Source organism: Amphiura filiformis, chromosome 5 (genome assembly GCF_039555335.1).
Source record: "Amphiura filiformis chromosome 5, Afil_fr2py, whole genome shotgun sequence".
NCBI classification, from domain to species: domain Eukaryota; kingdom Metazoa; phylum Echinodermata; class Ophiuroidea; order Amphilepidida; family Amphiuridae; genus Amphiura; species Amphiura filiformis.
In genome coordinates, this window is record NC_092632.1 from 57,226,057 (window position 1) to 57,239,803 (window position 13,747).

Genomic DNA, 13,747 nt, shown 5'->3' on the forward strand with positions numbered 1-13,747 from the left:
AAAATATTTTATTTTGTTTTTAGCTCAATCTTGAGGCTCCATTCCAAAAACTGTTTTTTTATTTTTTTGATATTGGCCTTATTTTTTGAGATATTGACCATATAAGGCATCGAATTGAACTTTTTAAAATTCACAAACGCCTATTTGCACAAAATGATGCCTAAAATCGGAAATAGACCAAAATATAAAAAATTGAGAAAACCGTTTCTTGAGTCGATCATGCTTTTTACGATGATCATATTTGCTTACCTATAGATGCTGTATTTATTGATTTATCGTGTACCTAAATCGTCATTTTACCGAGAAAATGAACATTAAAATAATGGCCGTTGAAGTTTAAAGTGGTCACATTTTGCACTTTCATCGAATCTCGCAGGAGAATGCGGCAGTTTTTATTTTTCTACCTTACATTACATAAACATCGGGTAAATCCACGGCCCCTTGAGAAGTTTGAGCGAAATCCATTCATATCTTGATATTTAAATCGGGGGAAAGAACTTGAAAAACCCCACATTTTATCAGCTAAAACGGAGCCATTTGACCACTAGGTGTTTGTGCTTCCGTGGTGTTTCCATAAGATGCGCCGCGATGCAGATAAGCATCGCGATATGCGTAGCGTATTTGTGCGTTAATAAATTGCGCGATACGCAACGCGACAAGCGTTGTTATGCAAGTGTACCCTGCTGGTACAACAAAGATTTTCTTTCATTTTCAATTTCAAACACGAGTGGAATAGTGAAATAAAATCCTTAAAATATTGCATTTGGAGTTTACAAATCTGGATTTTCATTCCTTGTATTTATAAAAAACATAACAAAGTACAAAAATATCAAAAAAACTCAATTTTGCGAAAGAAACAATGTCTAGAGTACACAGCTGCCTTAAGGGTGTCCGGATTTCCTTACTCCAAGGATATTTTCAGGATTTTTTTCAATATACCCTTGCTGCCTTGCCTGTTAAGAAATTCAGCTTTTTGGGACCCCTTCTCCAGTATTTCAGGATATTCTGTTGACTGTGACTTGCATTCTTGTAATTATATTGATGTATTTTTGTGTGTGATTACAGTAGCAACAAACAGCCTGCTATTCTGGAGAGTTTCAGTACAGCACAAGGTCCTGGCCAAAACTGGGCAAGAGGAATCATGGAGAGGGCTGTGAGTGATATCTTAGGTCATCTGCAGAGGGTCTTAATGGAGACAGGAGGTCAACCCATCTCTCACCTGGTAAGGAGATTTACTGCAAAGATATTTGGGTATAGTGTTCCTGCTAAGGCTGTATGGCACACGATTGGCTCAGGACCTGCCAGAATCGGCGGATAGCCTTCCAGGAAGAAATGGTTTTACAGTCCAATTTGACCATTTATTGAGATTTTTGGCCCAAGCCTTTGACTAAAATTCTCAATAATTGGTCAAATTGGCCCAAAAACAAAAACACTTTTAGATGGAGCAACTTAAGAATAGGTCTCTACTCACAACCATAATGTTAATGCTAATACTAAACTCTTAATCCGTACGCAAAACTTATTCATTACCCTAACCCTAGGACCTAACCATAACTTTAAACCTAACCCTAATCTGTTTGAGTGGTGGCAGTTATTCCAATGTTTTAGCATAAAGAGGACCATTTAATAGTTGAATTTTTCAGTGCTACCTAAATTTTCACTGCTTTTGATTTACTTGGCTTGATCAAATAAAATGTAATGAAACTTCCCTTTAGTTGTTACATGTATAAGCAGCAACAAAGGTCCTGTGCAATTTTTGTAATTAAGGACCAGAATCAACCTTAAACCTTAATATCAAAACTGACCTCAATGAATATGAACAACTCTGGGGCAAAAATCACCTTGCTCAAAAAAAAAAAAAAGAGTTATACCCCTTAAAGGTCATACATGAGTAAAATGTCAACATTGCTAATATTATATAAAACAAAATATTCCTCTGATTATAACGATTAAAAAAAGTATAATTTGACCTATCTGTGATGTATGGTTCGGAATATATAATCAAAAATATCAAGGTCACATTTTGGGCTATACATATATAATTTGTGATAATATACAACTGAAGTAGAATTGTAAGGAAATATTGATTATAAAATACAGAACTCTCAGTAATTATATGCAAAATGGTAATAGATGCATGAATAAAACCTAAAAATGGTGTGACATCTGTTCAGTAACAAAGAAGTGGGATGTAGTCATCCAATGTGGACAAACTATTTTCTTTTTCTCCCCTCAGCATATGGATTGTTTATATCAAGCCTGTGTTACACTCCTACATCTACCGCTCAGTTCACCACGATACTTCTTTCAAGCTCTCCAATCTACCGGTATCAAGGTAAGAAAAGTGTATCTATTTTAATTAAAAAATATATCATCCAGTTTTGCAAAATGAAACATAGCTAAATCCTAATCCTTTATTAAGTTCTAAATGGCAATGAAATTCTTTCTTTAATTTTTAGTCAATTTTTGGTAAAAGGGCCAAAAACATGCATTTTTAGGGCGTTTGTTGTATACTGACAATCAAGCTAAAAGACTTGTTCAAAGACTAATTTCAAGTTATACATTCTAATTTTAGAAAACATATTTTCTAATCTTTTTCATAACCAATTATTAAAAATAACCTAAAATATTAAAATTTTGAGCTAACTCTTTGCCTATACTCAAGCTTATTATTCTGTGGAGTCTGTCCTCAACGCTTCAAAAGAGAGAAGGCGACCCGATGGCCTGTGGACACAGGCATTACACTTTGCCCTTTATTTTGTAGTAAAGAATTAACTAAAAATATCTATTATGAAGGTTTGCTTAAATTGCTTAAATTAGAGGGATAATTGTGGTTACATACTATCATGCTGCTTGTCGCTGAGCGGTGTGATGTACACACATTGCAGACAAACACAATCAAGGCTTGCCATTGCTCGATACATCATGCCATTTGACGCAGCAGGAAATGGCATGACAGTTGACATCGGCATAAGGGTAATTTAGCCTGGATGAAGACAGAGTCCTGAAGAATTACAAACTAGAGTTTAACTTTCTTTCCAAATTTGATTTTCTTCTTCAGCTTGCTATGTCTCCTACAGCCAGAACAGCAGGTGAGCCTATACTGGTTACCACAGATACACACCTGACAGCAAAAGTAGAGGCGTCATTCAACATGGACAGAAACCAGGTAAAATAATCATAATTATGTGCAACTTGTGCCATGAATGGGCAGTGGGGGGTGTGTGTGTATGGGAGGGGGGGGGTATGTGCTTGTGCATTTATTTAACTCAGTGGGCACTACCTGCCAAATTATCAGCCTCTAGTTTGATTGGTTACAAGGGCTAGGCCTATATCACATATTGAGCCAAATAGAGATATATGGTAAGAATAGTCAGTAAGGCTGAAGGGGAACTGTGCCCCATGGTTTTTTGCTATCGGAAAGGAAAGAAGAAATGAAAACGAGAGAAGATGAACAAAGAAGTCACCTCGGACCCCTTGCATGCCACACAGAAGATCACCGCCTCTAGCAACAGCCAGCAATTCCCTGGGTATATATGACTTGGGCTTATTGCATCATCGTTGAATGCATGCATGAGCAGTGGTTTTAATAGTGAGCTTTAGTGAGCTCTGGTTGGGTATGGGTTAAAATTATTAGGAGTTCAAAACGCTCTATTTTGATTGGTTACTCAGATGATATCATATCATAAGTATCATATACTTAACCAATCGGGGACACTGTAAGAAAGGCTGTAGTGCCTACCACGATGTTAATTAATGAAAAATATCCCTTTTCTACATACATAGATATTGGCCAATCACCATGTTAGTAACACCACAGTCATGGTCAGCATATTAAATAGAAGTAAAAGACTGATCGCTTGAACCTCCTTCTTGAAGTGCAAAACAAGAAAAAGTGTTTGAGCAAGACTGAGATTAGTGTGAACTAGTCTCAGGAAAAAGACATGTGTATTGAAAAAAAATGTGTAAATTAGTTAGCTAATGATATATCTCTTCCTAAATTGTCTTGCAGGGTTGTTCCGCAAAGTTTGCAAAGTGAAGTTATCAGTGAGTTCAGTATGCACTGCACCTGCCAAAGTGCCTGGCAAGCTACCAGAGGTGAGTTACTGCAAAATAAGTGTTCCTGGAAGATTCCATCTTTTCACAGCAATCCTGTGTGAAAGGTGCAGGAGTTAATACTGTAAAGATTCACCTAATGTCGCACATGTGCTCCTTTGCCTTGAGTAAATTTTACATACAAGTAGAGAACTCCTCCTCTGTAAATCCCAACATGAATTAAGGGCCTGTGCCTGGTGGGAATTATACTGCAATCTACTGCATGCTGTAACCTGGTTTGACCTGCAGTAATTTCCGGGATTGCAGCAAAATTACAGCATTGATGTATGAATGGACCTTTATTGTTATTCAAGGTTGCTGCTGTGGCTTCAAAGTGGAATTTTAAAGATTTTCATCTTATGTTTTTCATTAATTTTTTTGTCTCAGGTGGACCAAGTGAGCAACAAACACACTTGGCTAGTGGACCCACACCATGACTACTTCAGCCAACAAATCTTGTTGTCGTTCCTAGTACCTGGCAACCATACCGTAACAGTGGATACCAGTGTGATTGATGAAGAAGGCTACTGCTGGAAAACTGGACCAAAGTTGACACTGAGTGTCAAGTCATATGATGAAAGGGCACAACAACGAGAACGAGAAAAACAGCAACAACAGCAGCAACAGCAAGCAGCTCAAGCTGCTAGGACATTGACTTCCAAATAATACACAAACTACCAAATAAGACACTTCTTTTATGGTGAGCGCTGTCTAGTTTGTTGCATTTATGAGGCTCAAGTATGATGTTCATTGTACATAATGTGATGTAGGCCAGAGAACTCTGACTCCACTATGTCTACATGTTTCTCATGGAGGCAAAAGTAGTGTTCCATCACAAGGGTGTTTTGTTGCCATGCTTGCAGCACAATTGTGTAAAGCACTGATGTGAAGCATAGTTTAGCAGTGATAGTGATTGATTTAGAAACAAATTACTGGTGATCAAACACTTGGCTTTTCCAGTTAAAATCCATACACCCCATATGGAAGACATGACTTTAATCTCCCACACAGGGGTGTAGATATCAAATGCAGTCGCCCATTTAGGTGCACCCAAAAATGAAATTCACACTCCATATGTGGAAGATTAAGATCATGTCTTCCATAGGGGTGTATGGATTTCAACTGGAATAGCCCAATAGAGCAAATAGAGTAAACCCTACCATTTAGTTGATGGCAACTGAGTTTTGGCTAGTGATATGATGCTGGGCGTGCTAGTGGTTTAGATGCAAAATATATCACCAAAAATGCTACACTCTTTGTGACAGTATGACACGGCCATTATTTAAGTCATATTGGTATCATGTAAGGATCAGGAAGAGGTACATTTGGTAAAACACAGCTTTATATTATATATATATTACTTGTTCATAATACTGTCACTTGTCATAGTAAAATTGCATTCATCCCATTTTGTATACATTTGTCTGTGTAGTGTATTTTCTTTTGAATGAAAGTATATAATCAGAATTTAGTATTATAGGCCTAGGTTTAAGCAAAATTTGAACAGCCTTGAATATGGACCCTTTAAAAACTTTGACCAGAGATTTCTTGAATTTCCCAAGGGGGACAATTTGACACTCGCCATTGAAATCTTATTTTGTACCACCCAATAATCATCCAAGCTTATAATGTTAACTGCAGTATACTGGTTCGTACATAATATTACAGGGGTTATACTAGTATACTGAGTTTTCTTCAGATGCCCAAATCAATGTAACACGCTCAATCTGAGGCTATTGACGGACGTGTTGATACAAAGCTTTATTCTTTACAGTACACATATTATTATAGAGGGCCATACTTCGGCTGTATGCATTGTAATGTACAAAAAGTAGCCTGGGTTCGGAACAGTAACCTCAGATTGTGCACTGTCTACAAATCAAAATTGTGAAGTGGTAAAGTGTGTGTGGGGAGTGAGGGTTCAATCAGGTTGCTCAGCTTTTATCAAATACCAGTATCAGGGCCAAGGGGTAGAGATGATGATTGAACTACCATGACCCTGACACCGAATGAACCCGTATTTTGACAAAACCCAGACCCTAAATTTTTTCCTTGTCCTTCCTGGTCTTTTAACTTGCATATCAATTTCCATTCAGTACTGCTTTCATGACTTGTTTTAAACATAAAAAGCCAGTTGAAGCTTCTGTGGGACGTTATTGACTCATTGTAGCCCATGCTATCATCCAATGACCCTATTTTTTGTAAAAAGATCTTGTTCCCAATGACCGACCCTAAATTAGGTTAAAAAGTCAATTATCCTCATCTAAAGACCCAAGTTTTTATATTAATTTTATCAAACCAGAATGCCATTTACTGTGAAACTCCCAACCTGTACTGTTAAAATACCCCTCCAGTGACGTATCCAGGGGGAAAGGGGGAACTCCCCCTATTCCAGTGATGCTGGCTGCCTTGATAGTGATATTTCAGTATTAGCATACACATATTGTCTCTTTTTGGCAGCCTGATGTGCTGTATAGTTTTGTGGCATGTATTTGCATATTTATGAATATTAATGGACTTATTTGCAAGCCGTTGTTATTTACACACCTTTGTGTGGGGGCCACCTTAATTACAAACCGCATAATTCTAATTATTCATAATTATGTTAATTTGGTCCACTCTTATGTGACAGCAATGGCATTTAAAATTCTAACTTTTAACAGGACATAAATTAGGGGTTCATTCATATATTTTCATGACTAAACGATTGTTTATGCCCGAGGGCAAAACAAAGTTTAGTCATGAAAATATATGAATGAACTTACATACACAACATTCTGCATGCTGTTATTTTCCTCCACAACTAAAAAATACTGTCATTTTAGACTAAAAACAACTAATTCTATATCATTTTTAAAAGTTTTTCCATCACTAATCAGGGGGGGAAATTGCCCCCTAAGATTTTCAAAAAAGAGGTAAAAGGAAGGAAAAAGAGAAAGAGAAGAAGGAGAGAGAAAGGGAGGGAGAAAAAGAGGAGGGAGAAGAAGAAAAGGAGCCATTCCTTCCCTGGCCATGGTTAGAAGAAGGAAACTCCCCTAGTGGAATGCTGACCTCCATGAGTTTAAAAGTTGTTGGTTTTAATTTTTTGGGCCCATTTTCGCAAATTTTCCCCATAAAAGTCACATGGCCTCTATTGCCTTCTCCCAACTACTTTTCGCTCGCTCTGCTCTACTGGTATACCAGAACGTATAAATTCAACACAGTGGCTTATAGAGCAGTGTAATACATATTAATCATGCATAACTCAGGCGGCGAATGGCATGATCGAGCCGGCAACTTGTGAAACCGCCCGGCCGTATGGCATTTTCCATATACTCGGTTAGTTTTGTGGGGTTCATTATCTGACTGAAAGAGCATAAAAAACTGGGTTGTTTTCGCTCGCTACGCTCGCAAAGTGAGCCTTTTCGGCTTTTAGTGATCGTAGGGGGCGACTACCTCCAGCCTATGCTCTTGATTGCGGCTTTCAATTTGAAATATTTCCAACCTCAAGACACCCCCATTCATATCATTTTATCGTGCCAATTTATAAAAAAAAACCGCATATCATATACAATGCAACTGACTTAACATACACCGCTTATGCCAGAGGCTTAGATCTGACCGGGTGTGGGATATAAATCCCCAATATTTTGATAGGGTAGATGGTCCATACAATCATTCCCCAATGTTGACGCCTGTATGTGGGTTTCTGACAAAAGTAACCTCATATTTGGCCATTTTAGCCTAAAAAGTGCCAAATTTTTCGCGTTCCGCGCAACTTTGTTTCCACCATATTTCACTTTGTGCACATTTGTACCATGAACTTATTTTGTTGCCAAAAGGTGCTGGATTTACTAACTGAGTAGGTCCATGCCTAAAACCAGCGGGCTGAAATTCGGGCCTGTGAATGAAATCCATAAAAATATGCGGTTGGAAAATAAATAACCCTAAAAAGGGTGAAAATGGTGCATCAAATGGCTTCATTTGTGCTTTCATTTTGAAAATTTTCTAAATTCCGAGGGCGGCACATACCCCCATCAGACACCCCCCTGCGCCGCGCAAGCGCGACGGGCGCGTGCTGCATAAAAAAAAAAGTTTTTTCCACCTATCAAAATACCCTGGCGCCCCTGTCGCTAATTGTAAGAAAACGTTTACTCGGTCCACCGTGTTTGGACGCGCGCGAACAATGCGTACATCATTCGCGCTTTGCATAAATAGTTCGCGAGCATATGTGTGTATATCCTACTCGCAAGCGTTCATAGGTTTTAGCGCAGCTTGTTTACGCCCGGATAGCCGGGCATAAACGTTATTTATGCCCCACCAATCATGCATGCTGTTATATAGCGTGTATGCATGAACCTTATATAATAATAATAATTCTGCCTTAAAGGATTTTGTGATACTAGCATCCTCTTTTATGACATTTTCAGTAGATATCCACGAAAAAAGCTTATTCCCAAAATTTCAGTTGATTCCGATTTTGCGCTTTGCGAGTTATGCATGATTATGTGTATTACACTGCTCCATAGGCCAGTGTTGTAATTTAGATTCTGGTATACCAGAACGAAATTCAAATTTGACAATATTTTTGCTAAACGAATTAATCTGCAAGAAATTTTCCAGTGGTATGAAAATCTCAACTTTTTTGGGATGAGGCTGTGGATCACGAAATGCCCTATTTCATTGAAAATGGCTGGCAATAATTAGAACAATACACAATTTTCTTGTGGGGACATTTTTAGAGCTGCAATCTCCATCAGGCAGTGGTATAACCAGTTTTCCCCCAAAGGCACAAAGGTGACTTTCAGTGAGAGAACTGATTGATCAAATGGTAAAAAAGTCCTAAATATCAAGATATCATGATTGATCCCATAGGGGGGGTCAAGATGTTTCACAGGGTGGAAGGTGCTCCCTTGGTGGCATCACTGTTATAAGGATCTAAATCTAAACAAATACTCAATAAAATCGTAAAATGTGACATCTAATTGAGAAGAAAAATGGCCTACAATTAAAACACAAATACATTTTATGTGAATATAAGGATGGTACAACAAATAAATGTCCCCATAAGTTATGTAACATCACACAACTGAATAAAAATTTAATGCTAAGAAAGAACATTCTTCTTTTCTACATTTTAATATTAAATTTGATTCATAACATAATATTAAATTTGATACATAACATAACACATCTTATCATTTTATGAATGCCAGATTAATAAAACTGTCCTATATCTGTGAAGAGTCCTACACAATTTGCTGAGCATGCGCAGTTACCATGTCAAAAAAGGCTTTGCACCACCAAATAACATTAATAATGTGGGTCTCCATGGTTATTATAATAATCACAACAAAATAGAAAGTCCACACTTAAGTAACCCATCATAAATCTAAACCTGCTTATGTTGTGATGATTTGATTGACACAGTCGTGTGCAGAATCTTGTTAGCTCTCATTGACACCACATTTGCTACCAAAACTTCAAAATTGACAACGAGTGATACCAGGATGTGAAATTTGGTGCATTTTCAAAAGTTACAAATCAAAAATGACCAAGCAGTTCTATGCATGGCCAAGCTCGCTTGCTCTCGCGAACATTCCTTTTGACAATCAAGTGACCGGTTTATTCAATTGTTAATTTAAAACACATGGATTGTTACAATGCTTTACTGATGATGCAATTGATATAACCTAGCGGCTGTTTTGGGATATGTCACTGTCACACTCTGCATTCACCTGCACAGCTCTGCGTTCTACTTTTTTAATTTGCAACTTTTACAAATGCACCAAATTTCATATACTGGCATCAATTCTTGTCAATTCAGAGGTTTTGGTAGCAAATGCAGTATCAAATAAAAGCTAACAAGACTTGTCAATCAAATCGTCACAACATGGGTTACATAAGTGCGGACTTCCTTTTCGTGTTATGTTTACAACAGTTACCTGGGATTCATCATGTATGTAGTGATCACCATTATGAAAGTTACAACATTTACACATGTTATGATATGCTTCAGTTTTACATTTTATATGACAAGGTTTAGTCTTAAAGTGGCAAGTTTACTGTGTCACAGAAAAACGGACAAATTCACGGAATTTAAGAAAAATGGAAATTTGCGGAAAACATGTTTTTCCTTGAGAAAAATAAAAATGAAGAAAAAATAATGAGAATGTGAGGTAAAAATAATGAAAATGAAGTCCGTCTTCAAAGATATCAGGCTTGAAACAACTAAAAAAGATAACGCAAGTAACTTCTTTTTACCCCGATTTTTAGCAGAATTTAGTATGTAAAACCATGCTGGAAAGTCGCGGAATTCGGTGTTTTAAATCACGGAAAACTTGCCACTCTAGTCTAAATGTAACCTGGTTCTGTGGGACCTGTCTATTCAAATATTAAAGACGACCTCTAGATTAGGTTCATCAATCATACCACTGTACTTAACAGAACGGTAAACTGCATATCCGTTTTTACACGCTTTTCAATGGGAAATGAACTTTGCTGCTTGGATGATGTCACGAGAGGTTAGCATTTATTCCGTATTGAAAAGCGTGTACTGACGGATATGCAGTCGACCGGCCTCTAAGCAGTATGCTTGTTGTATAGGAATTCGCCAGCAAAGTGGTTACATAACTCCTTGGTAACTGGATCACGCTCCTTTTGGAATTGGTAGAACATGTCATAGACTTTGTGTTGCGATCATTTCAATTCTGGTGCATAACTCAAAAGCGTGATCCAGTTGACATAGTGATAATGGGATTACACGTAACACTTTGCTGGCTAATTGCGCCGAATTGGTGCTTCTGACAACGCAGTGGGTAACTGGATGTGCAAGTTTTGTTTTTCGTCAGTCAACAAGTAGAGCCTCCTGACCTTTCAACCAAAAAACCTCAAACACCATGTATTGGACACATCGACTGCTCAGTGCCAGAAGTGGGTAAGGGCAATAGCTGCCCTGTAACATTTGGCAATTTACACTGTATATTGTACTCATCTACACATGGCAGCTATTGCACTTACCCACTTGAGCAGTTGACATGCAGCCACAGGATTACAGTATTTCTATGATGTTAATTTTACTCAATCTTGGTTTTAATGTGGTTCTGTGGCTTTCACATGCATACTCAAAATTGGAGTAATATTGTACCCAACCTGAGTTGTGTAAGGTTTTGCCCAACTGCCGACCATGTCTGTTTAACCCAAAGTGTTCTATTTGGGAAACCATTATAAATTAATAGCATTTTTGGTCAAATCTTACCTTAGGGCATTCATTTAACTTAATGTTAAGCTGACGTACAAGTTGCAAACCATAGAAGCTAGTCCAATAAACTTAAGATTATTTAAAATGTTTGAGTGTAGGTACTGCCAAATATATGTCAAAATAACATCTTTGGATGAAATGCTGGCTGCCCGGACACAATAACGGAAATAAACCAGGGGTGAAGTCTATACCTTCTCTTTCAAACTCTTTTCATTCCAGAAACCCCTTATTTGAAGTTCCAGAATCTTTGGCTAAATTATCCTCTAAATACCACAAATTAAGATTCAAATTTGAAAAATTTTTGCCATATTGAAGCTAAACTGATGAAATAGTTGCAAAAGTGGAATAAATTCATGCGTGGCAGCATAAAAATGAGCACTTTTGGGAATGAAATGGCCAAATATGAGGATAATTTGGTCAGAAACCTACATACAGGCGTCAACATGGGGTGATGAATGTATGGACCATCCCCCTGGCAAAATATTGGGGGAGATTTATCCACCCATCCCCCCGGGATCTACGCCTATGAGTATTAATTTGTGTGCAAACACTTTATACATCTCAGATATGTTTGCAAAAACAAAGGCCCATCTAAGTTCTTGAAACCACCATTTTGATGTCCTCAAAATCTGTTCCGGAGCCTGCATTTCTGAAATCTGGGCAGCACATACCTACCAAAACAATGATATGAGTATCCCAGCTAGGGGAAATAAACACCTTACAATATAGAAGATTGTGCTGCAAGAATGCACTTTGCATAGAGCTGCTTTTAAAATCTACTCCTCACAGGCTGGTCTTGCAGTCACATGAAACATGACCCTTTGGTAGTATAATAATTAATATAAAAATAATATTGTCTATGCTATGATATTTCTATTGCTGTTTTCAACTCTTGTAAGACATCTTCTAGTTCTGTCTCTAGATTAAGTATCATCCCTGAAAAATAAACAAATACAAATAATAATATGAATAAAATAATATTATGAACATTTTGGCTAATAAGGGACTGTAATCTTGGCGGAAAAGGTTGTCACACCAAAGCATTAATTGGCCAACATCCATCCGCCCCCCCCCCCCTATTGCAATGTTGATTTGGACAAAATCGTCATCATGTCTACATTTCAGTCTCCCAACATTGAAAGATGGGGGTGGGGAAGGGGAGGGTCTAAATTGAGTGTGCATGCACAATTTCCGCCAAGGTTGTGGGTTTGGATCCTGGTTTACATCCACATAAAAATATGCATTTTGGATAGTTTGGGCAAATATGAAATGTCAGTTGAACTATAAAAGAAACCATTGTGCAACATAAAATAAAAGTATAATATTACATGAACAGAGAGAACAATTCTAGAAGCTATTCACGGTAATAGCCAAACTTACCGTATTTCGTCAAATAAACGCCCCCGGGGGCGTTACATTTTCCCAAGGGGGGGTGTTTATTCAAGGTCAATTTTAGAACGATAATTCCCGTTAAAATCATTAGGTAAACTAAAAACACACGCTAAAATGACGAACTATGAACTAGAAACACTGACTTCTGGCTCACTTCCGGGTTTCTGATCCCGATTTTCGCCAATTATTGACGCTATTATGGACCATGTGCGCAACTTGGTTAACTTACTACACAAGATAGCATGGAAATATCGGCATTTTTGAAACATCTTGGTTGAAAAAAGTGGTGGGGGCATTTATTTGAGGGGGGGGGGGGCGACTATTTGATGAAATACGGTAATTAACACTAAACAGAGATGCATGAGACACTGGCTTTGGATCCTGTTTAACATCCACTTCTTTTCAAATAAAAATTAAAAACTGTGCCTAGGCTTTTGAACACATAACAGCATGAAGTTTAGTGAAGTTACTTGATAACAATAACTGACCTGTATTGGCATCATTACTGGCAATTAAACTGATGACTAATGGAGTTTTGTTGAAATGGATCACCTGAAAGCAAAATTAACACATACATAATGTTGCAATGTTTTCAGAAAGCATAAGGTCTTAAGGATACTATTGTTAAATGTGACATGATCAAGGGGAATGAGTCACATGTCGACCCTGGTCCAAAATGAGTTTTACATATGTTTCTAAACAGGACATTTAAAACTGTTAGAAACTGAAAACCCCATGTTAATATGACTTTTCTTTGTGAAGTTACGTCAATTTATCAATCGCTGAAAACAATATAAAACAAAAGAATTCTAACACTTTCTTTACCAATATCTCAAAATCAATATTAGCGACATCCGACTCATTTCCCTTGATCACGTCACAAATTAGAGAGTCGAAAAACAATCAAAAGTACAAGTACTGAGGATAAAGCTGGAAGTGACATAATATTGAATGGAGCTTCAGATTATTTCAGCACTGCATGCTGTTTTCCTCTTTTTTGTCAATTTTCATATGAAAATA

At 37.5% G+C, this 13,747-nt stretch overlaps 2 protein-coding genes across 3 annotated transcripts in view; one reads left to right on the forward strand and one right to left on the reverse strand.

The window, feature by feature from the left end:
• Positions 1–5,510, forward strand: part of LOC140153421 (integrator complex subunit 7-like) — a 23,831-nt gene extending 18,321 nt beyond the window's left edge. Inside the window, 6 exon segments of the mRNA XM_072176175.1 lie at positions 1,066–1,222; positions 2,237–2,335; positions 3,062–3,137; positions 3,140–3,169; positions 4,013–4,098; positions 4,483–5,510. Coding sequence (XP_072032276.1) covers positions 1,066–1,222; positions 2,237–2,335; positions 3,062–3,137; positions 3,140–3,169; positions 4,013–4,098; positions 4,483–4,761 — 727 coding nt within the window. The 3' untranslated portion in view covers positions 4,762–5,510.
• Positions 5,511–9,190: 3,680 nt separating this feature from the next.
• The window catches only part of LOC140153423 (ragulator complex protein LAMTOR3-like), a 17,528-nt gene continuing 12,971 nt past the window's right edge, over positions 9,191–13,747 (reverse strand). For both annotated transcript variants that reach the window (XM_072176177.1, XM_072176178.1), the window contains exons 5-6: positions 13,216–13,279; positions 9,191–12,271 (exon numbers count right to left, since the gene is read on the reverse strand). In XM_072176177.1, coding sequence (XP_072032278.1) covers positions 12,198–12,271; positions 13,216–13,279 — 138 coding nt within the window. In that variant the 3' untranslated portion in view covers positions 9,191–12,197. The remainder of the gene's footprint in view (positions 12,272–13,215; positions 13,280–13,747) is intronic.